This window comes from Acipenser ruthenus, chromosome 28, assembly GCF_902713425.1.
Source record: "Acipenser ruthenus chromosome 28, fAciRut3.2 maternal haplotype, whole genome shotgun sequence".
Taxonomy (NCBI): Eukaryota; Metazoa; Chordata; class Actinopteri; order Acipenseriformes; family Acipenseridae; genus Acipenser; species Acipenser ruthenus.
In genome coordinates, this window is record NC_081216.1 from 26,491,042 (window position 1) to 26,513,975 (window position 22,934).

At 36.2% G+C, this 22,934-nt stretch overlaps 1 protein-coding gene across 16 annotated transcripts in view; it reads left to right on the forward strand.

The window, feature by feature from the left end:
* LOC117435066 (liprin-beta-2-like) overlaps positions 1 to 22,934 on the forward strand; it is a 55,844-nt gene that overhangs the window by 25,522 nt on the left and 7,388 nt on the right. For 4 of the 16 annotated variants that reach the window (XM_034057968.3, XM_059003093.1, XM_034057974.3 and 1 more), the window contains 20 exons: positions 596 to 682; positions 1,818 to 1,931; positions 4,634 to 4,765; positions 9,016 to 9,216; positions 11,002 to 11,094; positions 12,580 to 12,691; positions 13,438 to 13,470; positions 14,513 to 14,574; positions 15,098 to 15,173; positions 15,467 to 15,573; positions 15,788 to 15,855; positions 16,620 to 16,697; positions 17,554 to 17,614; positions 18,105 to 18,146; positions 19,153 to 19,297; positions 19,980 to 20,012; positions 20,398 to 20,539; positions 20,893 to 21,021; positions 22,130 to 22,280; positions 22,750 to 22,861. In XM_034057968.3, coding sequence (XP_033913859.2) covers positions 596 to 682; positions 1,818 to 1,931; positions 4,634 to 4,765; positions 9,016 to 9,216; positions 11,002 to 11,094; positions 12,580 to 12,691; positions 13,438 to 13,470; positions 14,513 to 14,574; positions 15,098 to 15,173; positions 15,467 to 15,573; positions 15,788 to 15,855; positions 16,620 to 16,697; positions 17,554 to 17,614; positions 18,105 to 18,146; positions 19,153 to 19,297; positions 19,980 to 20,012; positions 20,398 to 20,539; positions 20,893 to 21,021; positions 22,130 to 22,280; positions 22,750 to 22,861 — 1,978 coding nt within the window. Of the gene's footprint in view, positions 1 to 595; positions 683 to 1,440; positions 1,591 to 1,817; positions 1,932 to 4,633; positions 4,766 to 9,015; positions 9,217 to 11,001; positions 11,095 to 12,579; positions 12,692 to 13,437; positions 13,471 to 14,512; positions 14,575 to 15,097; positions 15,174 to 15,466; positions 15,574 to 15,787; positions 15,856 to 16,619; positions 16,698 to 17,553; positions 17,615 to 18,104; positions 18,147 to 19,152; positions 19,298 to 19,979; positions 20,013 to 20,397; positions 20,540 to 20,892; positions 21,022 to 22,129; positions 22,281 to 22,749; positions 22,862 to 22,934 lie in introns of those variants that run through there. The other 12 variants (XM_034057969.2, XM_034057981.3, XM_034057973.2 and 9 more) reach the window with 10 other exon arrangements.

Here is a 22,934-nt window from a genome sequence, read left to right on the forward strand (position 1 = left end):
TACCCATTTATACAGTTGGGTTTTTACTGGAGCAATCTAGGTAAAGTACCTTGCTCAAGGGTACAGCAGCAGTGTCCCCACTGGGGATTGAACCCACGACCCTCCGGTCAAGAGTCCAGAGCCCTAACCACTACTCCACACTGCTGCCCGATTATTGTAAACTTCTTTTAGCCTTTTACATTTAAACGTTTCTGAAATCAGTTATTTAAATAAGTAAGTCTCTTAAGGACACTGGGGCCAACTGCTGCGTTTACAACAACCAATACTATAAATAAGCCAGCAGGAAAGCAATGGCCTTACTGTCTCTGCCACAGCAGCTGAAATGTTTCTGACAAGATTAGAACACAAAGCACTGTCAGAACCGCCCTGCCCGCCTACTCGCCTGCAGTGGCTTTGTTAGACTATAGAAGTCTTTTCATTAGACTGGACATGGAAAATGAGACATTAACATGTATTGATGCTGAGCTATCTGAAAAGTACATCTTCCTTTAGATTCAGATTTCACTGTTTGATTTTCCCTTTGTTTACAAGTATTGTTATTATAATTATTATTATGTGACCAAATATGATTCTAATGCATTGCTATTTTCCCCAGGTAAATCTTCGTTCTTCTGTAATCAATGAAACCTATCAAGAGCGTCTGGCACGTTTAGAAGCAGATAAGGGGTCACTGGTGCTGCAGGTGTGTGCTAATATAACATCCCTTGTTTCTAAGGCATACAAATACTTTATTTTGTTTGAGCAGTATTGTGTTGTTAGACATGCCATCTGCTTTTGCAATTGTTTACACTTTGTAATTAACATTTTGTGCACATTCATTTTTTTATAGTGTGTCGTGAAGGACACGGATATATGATATCTTTATTTGAAAGCACTGGCACCCACACTGTCCTGGCTCAAATAAACAATATGCAGATATATGACTTGTCTATGTGAAAGGGAAGCTAGGTTATGAGAAACTCCTGCTCAGTTTTATTTATTTCTGTAAAATAAAAGCTTACATTTAGACTGGATAAACTGCAATATAGAGTTTTGAATTACATTTTTGAAACCTTAAATGTATACTTAAAACCGTATTTCAGTATATAACAGGTTTAAAAGTATGCTTTATCTACTTTATAGGAATTTAGATATATATATATTCACCTGGTGCTTTGGTTTTGCCATTGCTGCTTACTATGTTGGAAAACTGAATTCCAAATTGGTCTTGGCTTTGACTCCAGCATTTTCCACACTCCTGTTACGGCTTGTTGAACTTGGAAAGCCTCCAGCAGGGAAATGCTAGAAGGGAGTCAGGTGCCAACACATGTCTTTTATACACAGCAGCACATTCTTTCACCACTTTGAAAAACACAGATGATAGGTAAAAGTTTCCATGCGTTAGATACAGGTAAGGCGATTGGCTGCAGATTCCCAGGAGAAGAGTTGCTTTTCTTTTTACCTGCTGTTGTAGATCAGAAGCCAGAGCAGCAGTGTTAGCACAATTGGAGATTATGTCTGAAACCCTGAATGCGCTTGAGCTTTACAGCTTAAGAGACCATCATCTTACATAAGGGGATCATAAGTTTAATTAACCACACATAAAATGAGGTATTAACAGATAGCTCAATTGTTCATTGACGCATAGTTAACTCACAAAAAGCAAGCTACAAATGAGTTTGTATCAGTATCATTTTAAGTTAGTGGAGCTGGCTGGGCTTGGCTGGGTAAAATGTGCACATTTGATCAGGTTTTGAGAAGGGGTGTCTGTGGGTGGATTTATGGTGGCCTATTAAGGCTTGCCTGAGTGGATTTGCTTGCTGTCTTTGGCCTCGTAGGTGAGTGTGCTCACAGACCAGGTGGAAGCACAGGGAGAGAAGATCCGGGACCTGGAGTGCTCTCTGGATGAACACAATCACAAACAGCAAACCACAGAAGAAATGCTACAACAGGTAAGGGCTCTTTTACCATCCGTTATTAACCTCAGTCTCGCACACATTTCTGCCCTTGGATTTTATAGCGTTGTTTCTGCATATTAAATCCAGTGCCTGGTTTCTTTAGTGTTCTTTTGGTTGTAATATTTATTGCTTTTGGTTTTATTTTCAGTTGTCAACTTTCTATTACCCTTTGAATTTATTGCTGTTGGGACTGAGATCTGGAGACAATATTACCACAAGGTTCTTATTAAAATATTTCTAATCCTCTGGCTAGAACAACAGGATTGCAAAAGCCTGGGTTTGCCCTCTAATAGCTAAGCCACATTCTTAGTAGTCAGAGTGACTGATCTGGTTTTATTTGCTGAAAGGTGGGTCTGTTGATGAATAAACAGGGTGTGTCCACATCTTAATATCTGCTTGTGTGTTTCATTTACTAATTCCAGTACGACATCCCAGCCACAGAAAGTGCACCCATGTAACATGAACCTTCTTGTACTGGTCATAATGAGCTGGGATTAGTTTGATTAAAATAGGCACCATTTAATCAAATCCAAGTGAATATGTCACCAGGCAACCAGTGGTCAAGTTCAAATCATTTAAATTATTCACAGGGTAATCACATTGTACAGCATTCCAACACAATTAATTTTAAATATAAAAAAGAAAGATTGGATTTTTCAGGGATTCAAATGAACAAAGACTTGACAGATGTTCATATATTTTGTTTTGAAGTTAATTATGTTTACAAGCTTAAAAAGAGCTCCATGGCATTTCAAGGTATGCACTGCAGTCTGCACTCATGCTTTCCACACACAGGCATAGAACTGTTTGTTAATCTACAACTGATAAGATGCCATTTCTATGAGGGGTCTAAACTGGTAATATCCTGTGCAATTCAGTACTACCGTCTATGAAGTTTTCCAGTATGACAGTTTTGAGACTATGTTTTGCTTTTTCAATTGGGATTCATGGTAAAATTGGAAGTTCTCAGCCTTTAGGGTAGTAAGTAATGAATACATGTCTTTATAATGAATGCTTAGAGTTTCAACAGTTAGGTTTCCAATTGTTTTATTCAGATTTCCTATGACGATCGAAAGGTTTTGGATGAAAATAACAAATGGATAACGCTACCGATCACAGAATCATACAATCAAGGTTTAACCATAGAAATAAGATCAAATGTGTTTGGTGAGTTTAACTCACGATCTCCTTTGTGAGACTTTGTGGGACACTTCTTAAGCCACCCCCATTTCAAGAAACTCGAGATAGAGCAATTTTAATCTACTGTATAGAACTGGGATAACCATGCTTGTGACGATTTGGAGTAACGAATACAGCCCTTGGTTTCTAAATTACACACAGAGGTATTTTTGGAAAGAGAATTCCTGTTTACTGCAGCTCTGCACAGGATTTGGTCTTAATTACCTTTATGTTTATGACTCTACCTGACGGTATGCTTGACTGGACAGGCACACAGACTTTTAGAGTTGCACCTGTAATTGATTTGCAAGGTCAGACACACCTCCTGCTATATGGGTGCCCTTGTTTTCAAAGACCAGGAGGGTGAAGTCAAGCTCTCCATTTGCTGCACTGTGAGTTTGGAAGTTATAATTCTCTGTCAGTGACAGTTCTGAACCATTGAACCTAGACTACACAGTCCTGTAAAATGCTCTGCTAGCAAGGGCAATGCTGCCTGCTGTATGTTAGAAGAGGTGCAAGGAAGGTATGTATCACAGTTGCACTGTTTTGTTTTCTATGTATCTAAAGTAAATGTGTCAGGTGTGCTGTACAGGCTTGTGTTAAACTTTAGATGTTACCCGATGTTACCCTTTTGAGGAGCCAAAAATAAATATAACAGCAGCATAGCTGTAGACCAGTTTAGCTATTGGGGCTCACAAAATGGTAAATGGCTTAAGCTTGGAAATCGCACAGCTTACAGTGAAAATGGAGCAAGTTGAGCTAATCTACCCCCATTTTAATGAATTTTAGACTGTTAAAATGAATATACTGGTACTTAATTTGCCCTGCTCGTAGTCCTATGAGCTGATATGGCTGGCTTTACCAGCTGCTCCTGCCAAAAGTGGACAGTAAGTGTGTTGCCTTGCATTTTTTAACTCTTGTCCCATCCGCATACCTCTGATTCAGAGAGCCAGCCAGGATAGCACTTTCTAACAGTAAAGTCATTTTCTCCTGCATAGCATTGTTCACTAACCCCTACCTAGTAACTATACAGAATGTATTTAACTGAATAGGTGACAACATAAATAGAAGGGTGTTCAGTGACTATACTGAAATGATATCCAGGGTTAGCCTTAAAAATAAGAACGTCAAAATGTGAACACATGGAAACAAACATGTATAAAAGTATCATTTGCATTTTTTGTAAGGAAATCTGTATTGCATTTTCAAACATGCTTACTTAATTATAACAATTAATCACACTGTAATGAGACTTCAACATGCTGCAGATGCATGTACAGTACACTGACAAAGGACACTGACTTACTGTCTGAAGTTTTTTTTGTTTGTTTTAATCCCTGGGATTGAAATGTGTACATGCATTGTATGTGGTACATGTCAGTCTGTTCCTCTGTGGAAATATAAATAGATTACATTACAGTTTATATTTAGCAGATGTGGATCCCAGTTGACATGTTGTTTGATATACTTTGTGTTCGGCAGCCAGAGTGACTGAACTGTTTTGCTTCATTCTGCAGGAGCTGCTGAGCAGAACTTACCTCGAAACCCAGAAACTGGATCTGATTGATGAAGTCTCACACCTAAAACTGAAACTAGCTGGAATGGAAAAGGAGCAAAATGATTGCGACGAGAAACAGCACAAAGCTGAGGTAGGTTCATCTATGCTCAACTGATCTCTTCTGAAAAACGGAACTGTGTACAACAAAACAGACGTGCTACATGTAACATGATCCATGATTTCTAAATGATTACAGTGTTTCCCATCAGAGTTGTCAAGTTAGCTTCTGATCCTATACTGAGAGTAGTTTTAAAATAACATACTTTGAAAGTTTTAAATGTGTCTTCTGCCATTATCTTTGATGCTGTTTCTGGACACTTTCTTTTGTGTTGGCCCCTGTAAGTTGAAACCACTTTTTGGATGAATAGAGGGGCTCCCAAAAATAACAGTCTGTCAGTAGCCAGTGGCACCCAGGCAGCTGAGAATTTAAACCCTTTCATGTATACTGTATTATACCAGACTGATCTAATACGCTTGGGCTCTACTTTTGCTGAAATGCATTTAGTAGTTTACTCAAGTAAAATCTGTTTATGCATTCAGAAGAATGTGCTTTTGTTTTGAAATGATTCCTATCTCTTTTTTAATGGAATTGATATGTTAAATAGACCTGCAACGGACTGTAGTTTACAAAACTAATTGGTTTGTTTTTATTTTATTCTCTTTAAGTTTGGCCTTAGGGTTTGTGTCTCTTCAGTTACAGATATTTATATAATGGTGTAAATCATGTATTTTTAATTATGATGTCATAACTGGCTTCCTTTAATTTACTATGAACCAGTTTTTGTGTAAATGTGTTTCTAAGTTGTGAAATTTATCTTTGAGACACAGATATACTAATCCACATTAGAACATACTGTGTAGCTACACTCCTTTGAGGCAATTGCTGAGGCCAACACATTCATACATTAGTTCAATGAATACATAAGATATGCAGACAAAAGCTGAATCCATAAATATATTGTTTCACTTCAAAATGGCTTGCCCGAAAAGGACAGAAAAAAACAGCTTTGAAAGTATTTAAAAATAACTTTACCACCATCCGGGACATGTAGCAGGAAATGTGTTATTCTGTGAGAAAAGGCAGGGAAAAGATCAAGTGCTGTTTGTTAGGATTCTCTTTCCGGTGTTAGCAGCAGCAGTTTGGCAGGGTTAATGTGAACTTAGGCATTGTAACAGTATGGGTGTATGTTTGTTTGTTTTTTTAACCCGCCGTAATTGACTATTATTAATAGACTGAAGAGCCCAGGGGATAGATAGAGACTGATAAGTAATACAGGAAATTGCTTTACATAGAAATGTTAAATGTTAAGCTGAAGTGATGGGAAAAACATGAAGACAGTGAGACAGCTTTCTAAATGAAAAATCCATTGTAAAGCAAGACAGAGATCAACCGGATATGATATTTAATGATGTATTTATTTGTTTGTCTCTTACTACAAATCCAGTAGTTTATCTAAACCTAAATGTAATGTGACATTCTTTTTTGGTTAACAGCATTTATTATATTTATATAGCCTACGGAAAATAGTATTTTTTTGTGTATTTCATAATCATATGCAGACCAACTCAAGTTTTATAAGGAATAAGACGAAAAAACGCGTGTACATTTTGTTTTTACTTTTTATGTAACATTGTAAAACCTTATTAACTACGTTCCAAAAGATCTGTTACGCAAATAAAATGCAACGACCTCCGGACCTTAGATTTTTGAAATACTAACATACAAATACAATACATTAATCTTCGGCACTAATGATTTATTTTGTTCGACATGTTAATTTATGTCAGTTAATTCACAGATTGGCGTATAGGTTACTATTTCCAATGTAGCCTATCCAAAAACGACACCCATTCTATGTTTGCAACAGCTATAGAAACAATATCTCAAACGCTTACATTTTGATTTCAAACAAAACCTTTTAAAAACAGTAACGGAATAAACCGCGGTGTCATGACGGAAATACAACATAAACCCATTCTTAACTGTAAGCCTTACATTAAACAAATAGCAATAGGAAGTAAAGTATTCATATAATCAAGTTTATAAACATTTTAAATTGTAATGGTTTCTATACTGAAACACAGAAAAGATAATGCAGACACTTGCAAACCGGGAAACTTCTGCAACAGATAATAAACAAGTCGTCTTGATGTTTATTTTCTAAATACAAATTAAACTGCAGTGGTTATAATTTAAACACGATTATTAAATGTTTAAAAGTGAAACACTCTGGATGTGCACAGGCTTATATAGGCCTAATACACGTTTAATCTTTCTACATATTCTAACAAAATGTTTAGCTTTCATACACTAATCGTGTTTAAATTACCACTGCATTTTAACGTGTGTTTAGAAAATAAACACCAATACGAGTTTATTAGCTCTTCATTTCATTTAATACTTGGTTTTACATTGTAGCTGTGCGACCGAATCAGAAATCAGCAACAAAATGCAGAGGCATTTCGAAACAAACTTTAACAAAGTTACAATTTTAAAGGCTAATATTGTAGATACATGTAGCCAACCTCTTGATCTGTTTAGGTTAGGCTACTCCAAAAACTGATTTGCGCTCCGGTGTCATGATTACAAAATTTCTCATAAGGGAGACAATATCTAGACTGTCCAGTATCTCACGGTGCACATGCATAAGAGCAAGTTGTGTTAGTCTCAGAGCAGAAAAGGATCGTTCAGACCCTGCAACAGAACCGGCAAAGAAAGACACAGTTTGATCCGACTGTCAACCTCCTTTAACAGCTGTCGGGTGGTAAAGACATCAGCCAGGTCAGCCACGTTCTTTAGATCCTTCCCTCTGGTTAAATCACCCAGCATTGTTAACTAGTGCTGCTGTACACCCAAAAAATAAATAAATACATCAGAAATTCTCTTTTGCGCCATTACCTCTACACAGTACTACGAGTAATTTAACGTATTTCTTACCGCACTCCAAGTCGGTCTCAGTTTTGAAATAGGCGCGATAGACACGTTAGTAGTTCCGTAGTACGGAAGCTTATTATGGACAGAAAGATCAAATACATTGCCTCACAATTATTATTGTTAATAATTTCTTAGCACAATTCCGCGTCTAACGTTATTAATCTTAAATACAGTAAGCCATTACAACGGTTTTAGATATATTTCTTTGTACAGTAATACACACAGTAGTGTCTTCCCCCCCCCCTTTTTTTTTTTTTTTCTTTTTTTTTTTAACATTTTGTTTGGAGTTCCCCCATTACTACCTTAACGTTCTAATTGACACAATTACGATCAATTAGAACCCAAGGCAGATTAGAACACTTATTTTGGAACGACACCGTGTGGTCAAATACATTCAAGTCGCCTTGGCCGTCTGCACCCCCACTTCCCGCGTCCTTGTACAGGGTTTCACTTCAGCTGATTCCAATAATGGTAAGCTCTGCCCTCTCTCGGGCCTCTGTGTGTTAAATCCACAATCTGAGCTGACCTGACATTAACCCTGAAAAGTAAACTGCACATTTGACAGCTGGACAAAGGTCTCCATTCTGGCAGTGTACCAACTTAAAATAGGCCAGCATCTTGCTTTCCTAAATTTACTAAATGTAATGTTTACAGATTATGAAGGTCCTTTAAGACTGATTATTGATCATTATTATTTATGTCACAGTGGAAATTTTCATTTATTTCAAAATATCAATATACATATGAATAATGATATTGCCCTGTGAATACAGCTGATCATAATTTACACATTAGTGATGAATTATCAAGTCAGTGAACATTTTGTGGTTGAATATTAAGTTTCCTGATTTCCATCGAGATTCCCATGTAGTCTGCAAGTCGTCTAAAAAAAATAATAAATAAAAAAATTATAAAAAGGAACATTATAACAAAGTTTTTCTTTCAAGGAACCAGGTTTGGCAAACAAGTTAAGACTTTTATTCAATTCTGTGCTGCCTTTATATATGTATGCAAGTATTTTTTTTTTTTTATGTATTTAACCACTGTATGTTGCTCTAATTGAATCACAACATCTAATTTCCAGTTCAGTATTTTCTTGTTATGTTATACAGTCGGTCAATAGTCGCCTAATGAGTCAGTGGTTATCTCTTTTAACCATTAAACCTTTTATTGATTCACTCCATTCATTGTATACCAATCAACTCAAACCAGAATAGAAACATCTCAAATGATCCCCTTCACGGTTTTGTCTTTTTTAATTTGCCCTTTTACAATGTTTTAGCTTCCCTTTAGAACTGCCTACATACATCTTTTTCACCCTTTCTCTGTCTTCCTTTCCTTGTTCTGTGTGTTTCCTTTTCTTTGTTCTATTTCTCTTGACCTTTTTTTTTCTTTCCTTACTGCAGTCTGTGGTAAATCTGATTAGTGAACTGCAGGAACAGATGTGTAGATTTCAGCAAGAGATCAGTACCAGAATCCAGGAGAAAAGGGAGCAGGAGAGCAATCCAGCTGACACTAAAGCGAAGGACCCCCCGCAAAGCAGGACAGGCACAAGTTTAGCCAGCCCCAGCAGAGATGAGGAGAGCTGTTGCTGTAGGGGAGAGAATGTAGGCAGAGATTTATAAGCATGAGCAAAATGCACTGCCTGTCTGCCTGCCTGTCTGCCCTAGCCTTGCTGCAGTGACTGTCTAACTGCATAATGCCACAGTGAGAAGAAAGACTGCTAGTTAAGGGTGCAGGCATTTTAAACACTGCCTCTGTTATATGATTAGTATTGACGCTCATGAAAATATCCATGCATGATACAATTAATCCTCATAAACTGCCATTTCAGTTACAAGCAGTTTACATCTGCCTGTTGATTCTGACTTGTTATGGCTTACATACAGTATGCTGTGAAAATGATTTCTGATAGCTTGCTTGTTCATTTCTCTAACTTTAAATTGGTTGGAACTATGTTTTTAAAATCCATATTCCTACCCTGACTTGAATTTAATGCCCCCATTATATAATAAAGCACTGGGTGGCAATGCGTGGGTTAAGTGGAGATCTAACTAGAAGGAAGCATGACTCTTAATTAGTTGCATGTCCCTGGGAGCAGATTAAATCCTTTTTTAAAGACAGCTTCTCATACAGCGCACTTCAAGATTCACGTTTAAAAAAAAAAAAAACACAATAACACAACATATAAACAAAATACAACATTGCCGTTTTATCAAACTGCATTACACCAAACATGACTACAGACTATACAACCTGTCTGTTGTGGAACCCAGCATGAGTTCATGTAAATCTGATGCAGTCTGGCTCAGATTGATTTTTTTCTATTATAAAAGGAATCTGACGCTGTCTGAAGCCTATGTTTATGATCGTAGTCACATTTGCATCAGATTTTGTCATGTCTGTTATTCTAGGAAAAAAAGTATTCATCCTTTCACTTCTAAGTTCCCATACTTTACAGTGCAAACCTTAACAACAGACCATGTCAGCAGCGTTTCATGTATTTAATCTCCCAATCCAGGCACAGCCGACGTCTCTTATTATGTTATTAACCCAAATTAACCCCAAATTGGGAGAATGCACTAGTGCGATATTCATTTTTCAACACAAACACAATCTACAGTATGCACCTCCATTGGACTAAAATTGACAGATAGCATTTTTAGTTTTATAGTGTTGCCTTTAAAATTATATATAAAAAATATTAATAACAACTGCAAAAACTTGGAGCAATGTAATTCAACCAATTACGTTTCAGTTTTAATTTCCACTTGTAATAGAGGCAGCAAAGACATTCCAATTTCTCATTTGGAATTCCTGTGGAAAACTCCCCAAAGGAGGATTCTGAGTCAATGAATTGGGGTTTGTTTAAAAAAAAAAACACACACACACACAACTGAAACATGTGCTGAACAGCTCATTTCTGGTGAAAAACAAAACTGAGCAGATTCAAATAGAAGCCCAAAAGTATGTAAAAACATTATAAAAATAGTCCTTAACAATGCAGTTTGAATCCAATGTCAAGCCAACATGAAGAAATATGAGGACTATATGGAAATATTTTATTTAAAATTAATTTATGTGAACAACAAAAGACAGAGAACAGACATAATTTTCCACTGTGTGAAGCCAGCTATTTTTGGCTGTTGAAAAAGGGGGTCTGTTTTTGTGTAAATTCATATTTTAAGGGCTCTGGGTGCATTCCGTTGCTCGTGGATTGTGTAAATCTGGTAGTGCAGTTACCAGGGAATGGCTTTACCAATTCCCTTTATTCCAAATGAATGTTTTGGAAATGTATGTGAAACTTGAATCCAGCACCCATTCAGAAAGGGATGGATACGTTATTATTCATCTAACTGTCGCGTTACTTGGTGTGTTCTGTATGGTTCCAGGGATTAGCACAAGAACTGAAGCTCCTAAAAAACAAAGTGGATGAACTGGAGGGGGAAAAATCGCAGTATGAAAGAAAACTCAAAGCAACTAAGGCAAGCAGTTTTACTTGGTAATGTAGCATGCTACCGATCGGTTGTGGCTCAGCTGCATAACATCAGTTTGAAGTGTGACTTATTTAGGGGTTTTTTTTGCATGTCTATTTGCATCTACCACAAAAGCAAACAATTTTTTAAAAAAGTTAATACATTTAATATTAAGGCTCGCCTTGCTAATACAGTTTTGCTGTGCATGCTGGGAGTGTTTCTGCTACTTTTTCAGCCTATACCTCCAACACTGTGGCTTTCTTTCTTTCTAGCTTTCTATTTCTCACTCCCTCCATGTCTGTTTCAAGTCCTTAATGACCAAGCTCTCTAGCCTGAAATTCACAGTTGAACAGATGCAGGTAGAGAAACAGCACTGGGAGGAGAAATGCAGAACAGCTCAGGTGCTTTTTATATCTCAACCCTTTTTCAAATGTCAATTTTACACTAGCTGTGCATGTGAATTGTGTTGCTTTTTATATCAATCCTGATTCCAGGGGAATCTCATTTATCCAAGACGCATCCACCTGGAGTTTATACATGCATTTCATGTAGTGTATTAAAATATTGACATTTCTTCACATTCTTCTATGCACAGATACCTGCCTGCCACTTGAATCTGTCATTAAGCATCATGCCACGTAATGGGGGGGGGGTTTGATAAATTCTACAACCACAACCCGACATAAAATAATGCTGCAGGTATTTTTGAGGTGTTCTAAACTGAAATACATCATAAACATGAGGAGGTGGGTAGAAGTATTTGAGACTGAAATATCATCTGAAATGTATTCTAATTGCAGTCAGTTCATACGACTGGCTGTGCCCTTAACTACTCTTCAGCAGAAGCAGAGAAATGAAGCATCAATGATAACTCGTACACTTGATTTGGCAACCAGCTGTAGAGTAACCATGAGTAGAAAAGCCCCCCAAGATCCTCTCATCAGAAAGCATCTACAGTATTCTAACCAGGAGGGCATTCCACGGTAGTAGCATGCAAAAGAGACATCACAGAGTTAAACCAGTGGAAGGTAATCGTGAATTCAGTTGGTTAAGTGAGGTTCCATGTGTTGCATGCGTAGAGCTTTGTTTAACATACTCACATCAGAAATGGCTTTATAGTGTATTCTTGAGCTGCACTTTTTCTCTGCTTTTCTTTAGAGGTATCAATTTAGATTCCATTCCATGATCTCCATTTGAACTTGTTCTTCATATGACCTGTGGTTTCAATGTTTGTTTTTGAGTAAATGTTGTTACGAATTCCAATTGAGTTTTTCCGTTTTATAGCATCAGAAAGCTTACCAAAAATCATTAATATGTGAATTCTATGAGGTTACTTATTGTATTGTCAAATCAACATGAACAATCTTGTTCTTACAACATGACGCATCAGCATTGAAAGAAAGTATTTACTATTTTGATTGCTCAAACTTCTCGTAATCTTAACTGTGTGAGTAAAGAATTGAGATTACATTTTACATTGTTTTTTTTCTTCAGGCGGAAATAGCTGATCTTCAGAAGCTGCTGGCAACAAAAGATGCAGAAATTGAATGTCTACAGACCCAGCTATCATGTAGAACTCCTGTACCGAGCGACAGCACAGAGAGAGGTATTGCTGCAACAGACTAGTCGAATAAATACTGATAAAATGAGTGTCATTAACTTCCCAGGCTTCTTGTAGAAACTCAATTATTTTTCATGCATGCACCTCTTTAGATCTTTGAGGACAGAGATGCCAAATTTAAACAAATGTATTCTTCTGAGATGCGCAGTACAGATGGGACACATCTGCAAAGCCATACTCAAAATAAAATCTAAATATCTTAAAAGCTTTTTTTAAAAGCAGTTTTTCGATCTCTAATTGGGATCCTAACAACAATATACATCTTATTATAATCAGATATTATTCACTCTAATTCCAATAGATACACAATTACTCTCCAGATTTCTATTACTGTAAATGAATGTATTGCTGCACAAAAGGAGTTTGAGACTTTCAAGTACAGTATGTAGCACACTGTTATTAATTTAATCTGACAGAACAGCGCAAGCTTCTAAGAGCTTTTTTCTAGCTCTCAGAAGCTTCACTTATAATAGCATCTATACTGTTGTTGAGCATTATCCCTAACCTGGGATAAAATATAATCAATACAAAAAGAAATTCCTCCTTGTAGGACAGTCGTACCTTGTCATGAAGGTGAAGACAAGCTGCAACTGTCTCTCTTGTGAGAGTGATCAAACGGACTAAGGCCACAATTGAAACGTGCAGGGTTTTTTTTTAAATCTTTGGTTTTAATTGTCTGAGATTAATATCTAATGGTCACTTTTTTTCTCCCTGCAACCGCACCATCATAGAGGAGGTGTATAGGCGAAGGCTGAAAGAAAAACGTAAGCCTTAAGATTGTCTTTTGGCATCAATGCGGTCCTTACCCGTCACTGATTAATTGCCTCATGCCAAGAAACATGACAAGCATTTCATAACTGCTGCGTTTATCAGTTACAACTAGTTGCTCAGTGTCCCCTCCATTCGCTTTGCTTGAAGCAAACAGACAGGTGTGCTTTATTGGAAGCAAGGGTCTAATAATTAAAATGGCTTTAAGTTTCCACTAAAATAGCAGAGCTCACAAATGCTTCATCTCTAGGTTTCAATAAGACATTGGATTGCTAGACTGAGGCAGGTTCAGAGACATTGGGTCATTTAATGTCTGGCCAAAAATAATTTTAAAAGTACATAAAAAAATAATAATAATAAAATAATGCCAGATCTATCTGTTTGCTTGTTTTAATTTTTTGTTATATTCTTTGCTATGTTTTTTCCTATGACAACACATATTCCTTTATTTGCCGAGAAGCACACTTTCAGTGATTGTATTCCAAAGAGTTTTCAGTGATTGTATTCCAAAGAGCTTTCAGTGATTGTATTCCAAAGAGTTTTCAGTGATTGTATTCCAAAGAGTTTTCAGTGACTGTATTCCAAAGAGCTTTCAGTGATTGTATTCCAAAGAGCTAGCATCGTCCTAATGCTTATGAAATGAATAGCAGTTATAGCAGGCCTGAAAAGGTACTCTCTAGAGACTAGGGAAACTGGCAAACTTTTCCTGATAGTTGTTGGTTCAGAAGTGAACTTTATGTCCTGGCAAAGCAATGTCGCTCCATTGTACAATGATGGGAAGAAATTAGAACTCAAAATGATTCTCTACCTCGTGTCAACTCATGACATTCACATAAAATGGATCAATAAATCAGTGCATGAGTGCCCTGAATATAAGCGACGGATTTCCAATTAACTATGAAATCACCCATTCTTTTTGTTATTTAAAACTTGAATTAACTGAGAAAACAAATTAATAATGAGTGCAAACACAAATTGTACCCAAAAAAAGATAATAGGTTTTATTCAGTTAATAATGTAATCAACAATTCTTTTTAGATCAAGAATTGCAAAGGCTGAAAATGGGAATGGAATCCTTGTTGGCAGCAAATGAAGAAAAGGTAGGTCACAAAAGCATGACCAGCATTCATCGTCGTGTGGCACTAGAGTGAATACCAAATGTTACATGTATGCACTGTACATCAAAGCAGAGTAGGAGTATAACATTCAAGTAGTGTCATTTCTATTATACTTTCAAAATGATAAACAGCTATTTGGCTGTCTAAATATTTGATTGAACACATTGACCTCTTTATCTATGCAATGCATGCCCAGTTTTGAAATGCCAGGTCATGTAGAAATCTCTTCCTCTATGTATGATGTTTTAAGAAAGACAATAATAGCCATGCCAAATTGGTTTTCTGATGATCTTTTCTCAATAAATAAACTAATCATGACTGAAGAAAAAAACATCATGGTGGACTAAATGGTTTTATTTTCCCAGCTGTGAAAGATTTATCTGAATGAATATTACTTTAAAAGGTGACAGACTCTTTAGCTAAATACCTAATGGACTGTTCTCAAAGTGACAGATAATCTTGTGTGAAAATCAAGACTACAAATACTTTTTATTTCTAATTACAGGACCGTCGAATAGATGAGCTAACGATTCTATTAAGCCAGTACAGGAAGATGAAAGATGCTATGGCTGTGGCACAAGGTGAATACATCTTTGACTTGATGTGTTCACAAGGCTGCAATTCCTTCGTGACAGAAACACTTAGACTTCACACACACTTCAGAGTTCACTCTTTATTTAAGATGCACAGTTGGTATCTATAATCGCTGGGTTTGTTTTGAACTTTAAACAAGTGTAACATACTGTACAATTATAATTTGGGAGCCAGAATAAATGATGATTTGGGTTCACTCAAGAATTATCGTTGTAATTCAATGGAAGTGTCAGAATCAGAATACCTGTTCCAAGTCCTAATATAACGTGTTTTCTTTAAGGCTCCTGTGAAAGAATATTGTCAGTAAGCAGTGAGGAAGAATTCAGTGGTAGTATGAACACGAGAAACCCTGTGCATAAAACCAACACAGAAAACATTAGCTCTGAGGTAAGACTGATTGAGTGTAAAAATAAAATGTACAACATTTTGAGTAATTGTATTCTTTAAAGTTTGCAAAGAAACATTTTATATTAAATTTCTCTCTCTCTCTCTCTCTCTCTCTCTCTCTCTCTATATATATATATATATATATATATATATATATATATATATATATATATATATAATCTATAAAAATTAATGTTCTTGTTTTTTCACTCAGAAGTCCTCCAGGTGTTCATCGTTCGCCTTAGTTTCCCCTTCATCTATACAAACCGAATTAGAAACTAGGTAAGGATGACAATCGAATTCAATATTTTCTTTTTTTTAAGTTTATTATACTGTGCACCAATTGGGAAATATATGGGAATATGGGTACTTACCCCCTCCTCCTAACAGAGGTACACAAAATGTAAAATGCATAAAATGAAATTTCATTTAATATCTTCGTTGATATATAGGGGTAATTTTTAAAGCATTTTGTAACTTGATTAACAAACTTAAGGACTGCTTTACATTTTCAACGATTTTAGAGTAGGTTAGAAATGTATTTTCATTTTTAGAAGAACTGTTTCTCCTTATAGAATGTTTATAAGCACTCCTTTTAAAGTTTTGTGAATACAGCCCATTGACATTGCAGGGTTAATGTTTTACACAGTATTTGCAGTATTAAAGAATTTGACCTAACACAGTTTGTTTATGAAATGATTAATATACCTCATATTCCAATTGAGATGTAAAACTCCAATTGCACTGTATGTTCCCCAGTACTACAAAAATGCAATTAAAGTAGCACACCAACTCACAGAAGTCCCTATCAGCAGATAGTGTGTTTTCTGGTTAACTTTCTCCAATTTTACCCACATGAATGTGGTTTGCAATAATGTGCCAGCAGGAATAAAACAAGCAGATCCAGTCCATCTGAAGTGGCATTTAGCTTTGTCAGCATGGAGAATGTTGCAGAAACAAAACTGAATTAAAGGGGAAAATCATGTCATTTTGATGGAGATATACTGTATGTGGATAGATGTTTTTTTTCTTATTATTATTTCTAGCTGCAGAACTACACACACTTCTCCAGAACCATTAGTTTCTCCACACAGCTTGGAAGACAGCTTTAAAGATCGACAATGGCAAGTACTGCACAGAAGTGATTTGTTTTGTTTAATTAAGCGTGACACATGGCTTCAACCTGGTCTTTCTAATACTTGAACTCTGAACACGTTCCCAGGTCTATTCCGTGCTGAGCTATTTCACATCAACATTAACCTCTCATCTCAGGACTCAGTTTTGTCTAGGTCTCCGGTCACCACAGATTCAGTAGTTATAAGACATGCAATTGGAAAACGGATAAATTGAATGACTCGTGGACAGGAGATGAAACAAACTCAAAGCAACAACTAATTGTACAGTGATTCATATTACCACACTCGGGGCAGGCATTCCATTAAAGTGTTTGAGGAATAGGTCAGGATTTAATATTACTAGTTATAAATGAAAAGTCAAAATCTTTCTTTTATGTTATGCATATAAAGACATTGAGAAAAACTGTTTTAAAGGAATTCCAGGTATTACAGCGACTCTCTAATCCAGACCTGTTCAGATTAGTGATTCATTTGGGCTACTGACAGTAATCTGTACCATACTAAACATTGTCTCTTCTGACATACTTTTAATCAAAATCAGTATTAACCCTTTGGGGATGGGTGGGAATGTTTTGCATGCTTATCATTATTTAAACAATTATGAGACTGAAGTTTGGTTTCAGCAGCTGCTATCGGCAAGCAGTTGATTGTGATAGTTTGGTTTGTAGTGCAGGTTAGTTTGGGTACTGGGGTCTGGATGAGGGAGGTTCTGCTTGTTTCGTTATTGAGGCAAGTCATTGTTATCATTGTAACATAACATGCATTTCAAAATATGTCTTTTAGTTTTATTTGTATTTTTATTTTTATGAATATTATTTGTATTAATTTATTTTTGTATTAAAAGGGCACAGCAAAGGATGTTATCCAGTAGTTTGGAAGAATTACAGAGTGGATCATTACAAAAGGTTAGATTAATAGAAGTGTAATGTTTTGTGCTGCTGTTTTTAAATATGACAGGACACAGTTATGCATCTCTGGTGTGTATTGTGACGTTGTTTAGAATCTCATTTTTGTGCACATTGGGTCTTCATACAGTAGGTGGAACAGTGGGAAAACATTTTGCTATTGGAAAGAGACTCACAGCTGTGAAGAAATGTTTTACCTGCAATACAACTTCTAATTTGGGGATAACCGTATGGTGTCAAACTCATTTACAGCTGTGAATGTACTAACAATAAAATAATTAAACATTCGTAAAAAGAAACATTTTAATATTTCTAACAAATAATGCTCTTTCAGCGTACAAGTAAAGGGGGAAAACCCTAATGATGGCGCTAGTGTACAAATACATTAATATATTAATCTAAACTATTCGATTGTGTGTACTAACCATGTGTCTGTTCTCTTCATTACATGCACTGACTGTTCCTCATTACCCTCCCTGCCACTCCATAGCATGTAGTTCCGGAACCAGTAGAACCTGTTGTGTTGCCAGAGGTATATTAACTAGATAAAGTCACTTTTAAGCTGTAACCTTTTAACCCGTCGCCTGCTTTTTCCTCTCCCTTGCTTTCATTTTAACATGACTTTACTTTAAATGGGGGTGCATTGGATCTCCCAGTGTAAACTTGACTAAACAGCAGTTGCCATCTGCCAGACTTTACAAAAAAACTGAACACCAGGATAAGTGTAGCAGAGCCAGAATATAGAGTTAAAAGGCTGGTTGAAATAGACCATGGAGAGATACTGTTACCATGTACTGTTACCATTTTTTTTCAATAAAAAAATTAATGGAGGGTCTTCAATATATTGCAGTTTATTTCAGTATAAATTTATACTGAAATAAACTGCAATATAATTAAATATATATATATATATATATATATATATATATATATATATATATATATATATATATATATATATATATATTCAGTAGTTCAGGACAAACACCAATCACAAAATGTTTTAGTACAAATATTTATTGTAGAGAATGCGGAGTATGCGATTTAACAGAAAAGTATGCTGTATATACACACATTCATTTGGCATCAAACCTAACTTGGTTTGAGGGTTCGCTGCCTGGCCAACTGGACGAGGCTGAGACCCCCATTTGATAAAATATAAAAACTGTTAAGAAAGGAGGAGATGGGGAGGTGGTGGGTTACGATGAAATCAAAACACAACTGAGAGATAAGTGAAGCGGGTATTTATAGTGCTAACAATTTAAATTAGCTAATGTGTAAATTGAATGATTCAATTTGGTGACGCGGAGATTGGTGTCTGACCCTCCTCCCGAACTTTAATTATAAATTTCATATATATATATATATATATATATATAAAGAGATGCTGTATGTAATTCACTGTGGGTTTTCTTTTTACTTGTACTTATGCATAATACTAGAAAGCAATGGTAGACAGTATGTGCTATGACTAAGGGTAGGGTCCATTTCCTGCTAATCTGCAATGACCTGTTTTTTTTCTTTGTTTTTTTTAACAGAAACAACCACATGTAGAAAATAACAAGTATCAGACATTACCTGGAAAATTTTCTCGGGCAAATCACAATGGAGACAATGAAAAATACAAGCCCTCAAGTGTCCAAAGAGATAAGGATGAGGATGAAGACAGTGAATTCAACCTAAGTATGTACTGTACTAATGAATACACAGTGTGTGCTGCTATTCAGTGTCCAATTCCAGAAGTACACCACAGAACATACTGTCAGTTTTCTATCCTTCAGTAATTACAATCTTTCTTTTTGCTCTACTCTTACTCTGTTTTAAAAGAAGAAGAATGTAGACATGTGCAAGTTAGTCAGGAAGGGTTATTATTGCGATACAAAACATGACCTGCTTAGCAGAAGTAGTCCATGTATTGTCACAACTGTAGCCTTGTGAAATGCATGTTGAAAGGAATAAGACCTTGTTTCTTTGCTATTTCTTCTGCTTTTGCTCATAAAAGTTTCAGTGTTCGGCCACAAAAGAGTGTGTGTTTATTTGAAAGCCAACAATCTTCAAATAACAGTTCTTACAATGACGTATGCAAACACTCGCAGTGTAGTGTATGTCCTCATTTAAAACAGAAGTAATAACAAAGCACAAATACAGCAACGTCTTGATCGTTACTTTCCGTTGTGTTATAAAGTGAAAGCCTCCTGTTCTGTTGAATATTTTTCGCACTGGTTTTGCGCTACTTCCAGAATGTTCCTTTGCTGAGTTCTTGCATGGTTTTTGAGTTCTGTGTTTGCTTTGCCGTACTCTTTAATTTGCTGGTGTTTCTTCTTTGCTTCTACTTGGTGCTTTCTGCTTGTTGGAATGGCTGAAGATCGCAGTAGGAGTGCCAGTGCTCCAGCTTTAGGTATTGTACAGAAATGAATGCCAATGTACAGCTGTGGTTTTCTAACACATGTCTTATAGGCTTAATGCACCCTTGTAATGAAACAAATAAGTTGAGAAAATGTATTGGCCGTTTTTAATGTTATTTATTTATTTATTTATTTATTTATTTATTTAAATATTTTTTAACATGCCACCATACGCTTCTTGTTAGTTATTTGAAATTAAAATGTTTCCTTTTTCCAAAAATAGCTGCACGGTCCTATGTATCTTTATTTATTTATTTTTTATTTACATTGGTAGATAAATGTCTAGTGTGTTTTTTTTGTAAAAGGAATTAAGAGAAAAGACTGGGAGAGACTTGTTTGTTTTGATTGCAACTAAATACACTCTATCTCCCATCTAAGGAAAGACACCGAAAATCGATGACCCCACCCTAAGTTCATCTGACCTTTCACCTCAGTCCTCTGGAGTAGACTCAGGCCAGCAGTCTCCAGTGTCCCCAGAAAACAGAAAGAATCCCAAAGGAATCAAGAAATTCTGGGGAAAGTAAGTTACTTAGAGAAGGAAAGCAAAGTATGGATCTGTTTCAATACGCAATGTGAATCACACTGAAACACATTAAATGAAAGCTTTGAAAACTATACAAAAAAATGGACAATCCTATGTAAATACATTGCCCATTTTAGAACACCATTAGAATTGTCTGTATACAAATTGAAAGAATCTCCTTCTAATAAATGCTCAAGGTGTTCCAAGCGTTCGCATTCCTTTTGAAACTTGGGTAAATATACAGTATTCTGTCACAGATGTCATTCTTATTTTAGTTCTCATGTAGAGTATTTCCATTATGTATACATTGCCATTCTCTTAATTTTAACAAATGGTGTTCTCTTACAAAGAATACGAAGAACCCAGTCAGGTAGCTTTCAGGCTGGTGACTTGGGCACCTCTCAATTCCAAAGAGGGGGGCTGCGGGCAACAGCGGGGCCTCGTCTGGCACGGACTAAAGAAACAGGAAACACAAAAAGGTACACTTATTACCACCATTTTATTTTCACCCAGCTGAAACACAGCACCCTTTTCCAGTGGTATTGTGAAGTTGTATTTGATCCCAGCACTTTCCAACACTTGTGTTACATGGCTTTAACATGTGTATACAGTCTAACTTCACTGCAATGAACCCTTCTTATAACGAACCCCCTTTAACAATCCAAGCAGCATGGACCGTTTTCTTTCAATGGAAATTAGCCCTTAGAACGATCACTTTTACAAACTCTACCCAGATCAAACAATCTCGCTAGTGACTGACACTGAACTTTCTCCAGTGTGAATGTGTTATTCTCTCAATGAAAACAAAGACCTTGGTAGGCTAATTCGAAGATAAGGCTGATTCATAGATAACCTATTGTAGTGTGAATTATGTGTGATGTATGCAGCCATCTTCATACAAACTGCAATCATGGCAACAAGCGTGAGGAGGTAACAAGATTGAAATAGCATGCAATGAGAAAAGCACAAAAAATATGAAGCAATCTATGTTGTTTTTCAAGAGAAAACACATAATTACTGTATTCAGCATGTAAGTGTACTTCCTATTTTTTTAATTTCTTCACTGTTTTCTTTTAAATGTACAATTTAAATGTTGATCAATGTTTAGTTGTCTTGAAAGAACAACTGTATACTGTATAAAGCTGTTCAATTCAATTTGGGCGTTTCTTCATTATTCTGATACAGCAAATTGCCAAACCCTATTATAGTGAATAACCTGATATAACAAACATTTCTCCAGGTACTCATTACTTGCCAGTATCAATATGGTGTTCTGGTTTATCAACTATGTAGAGGCAGTTTACACAGTAATTTGTTTAACCAAATACAGTATGTTAGAACTGCAGAAGACAGTGTTTGGTTTGTGTCCCAACCTTCACAGCTACTGTAACGTAAGATATGGAAATATATATTCTATATTTCCATATTTTCCATAATATAAATATATATTCAACTTTTGACAAGGTTTTGCAGTAGACGTGTTGAGATCATATTGTTATAAAAAGCAGTTTCCAATACAAAGGCAAATATTTACAGTAACTAAAGAATGATGTGAACCTCAATTAAAAGTTGTTCTTTACCTTGCAGTGACCTTGCAGCTCCATTTTCTCAGTGGAGGACAGAGCAGGTTTGCAGTTGGCTGGAGGATTTTGGTCTGAGTCAGTATGTGAACCTGGCAAGGCAGTGGGTAAACACTGGACACACACTCCTAACAGCATCCCCTCAGGACCTGGAAAAGGTAGGGCAAGTCCTCCTGCATTCAGTAAATAACCTCCTGTAGGGCCGGCTTTCTTCCAGGGTTAGACACTATTCATTTAAACTAGACAAAAAGGCTAATCAAAATAAAACCTGCACCAATTCATGAAACTTAGCACAAAGTGCAACATATACACACACCTTCCCTTTGCTGTACTTGAATAGTCTTGTTTAAAGTTCGGGCCTCAATGATGGACTGTCAGGATTGGCAGGTAGTATAACCCAGATTGATAATCTCTAAACAGTTCTGACCACATAGATTGGAGTTACTTTACCTGATTGTTATCAAGAACCCAATAATATCCCTGGTTTTAAAAACAACCCTAATATTAGAATATTAACATGCAACTTAGTGGACTCAGTTGTCTTTACTTTAAGACACTTTGGGGTTCTTGCTTGTAATGGTAATATTAAGCCAACTACTAAAACATGTTTGGTCCAAAATGTTGCAGGAAATGGGAATTAAGCAACCACTGCACAGGAAGAAGTTACAGTTGGCACTCAAAGCATTCAGTATGAAACTGGTGGAGAAATCTGCAGACCTGGACCATATCTGGGTGACACGTAAGTGTTTCAACACATTAAACACCACGTCCTGACACAAGTATTTCTGTGTAATGTAGTGCAATTGAAGTGT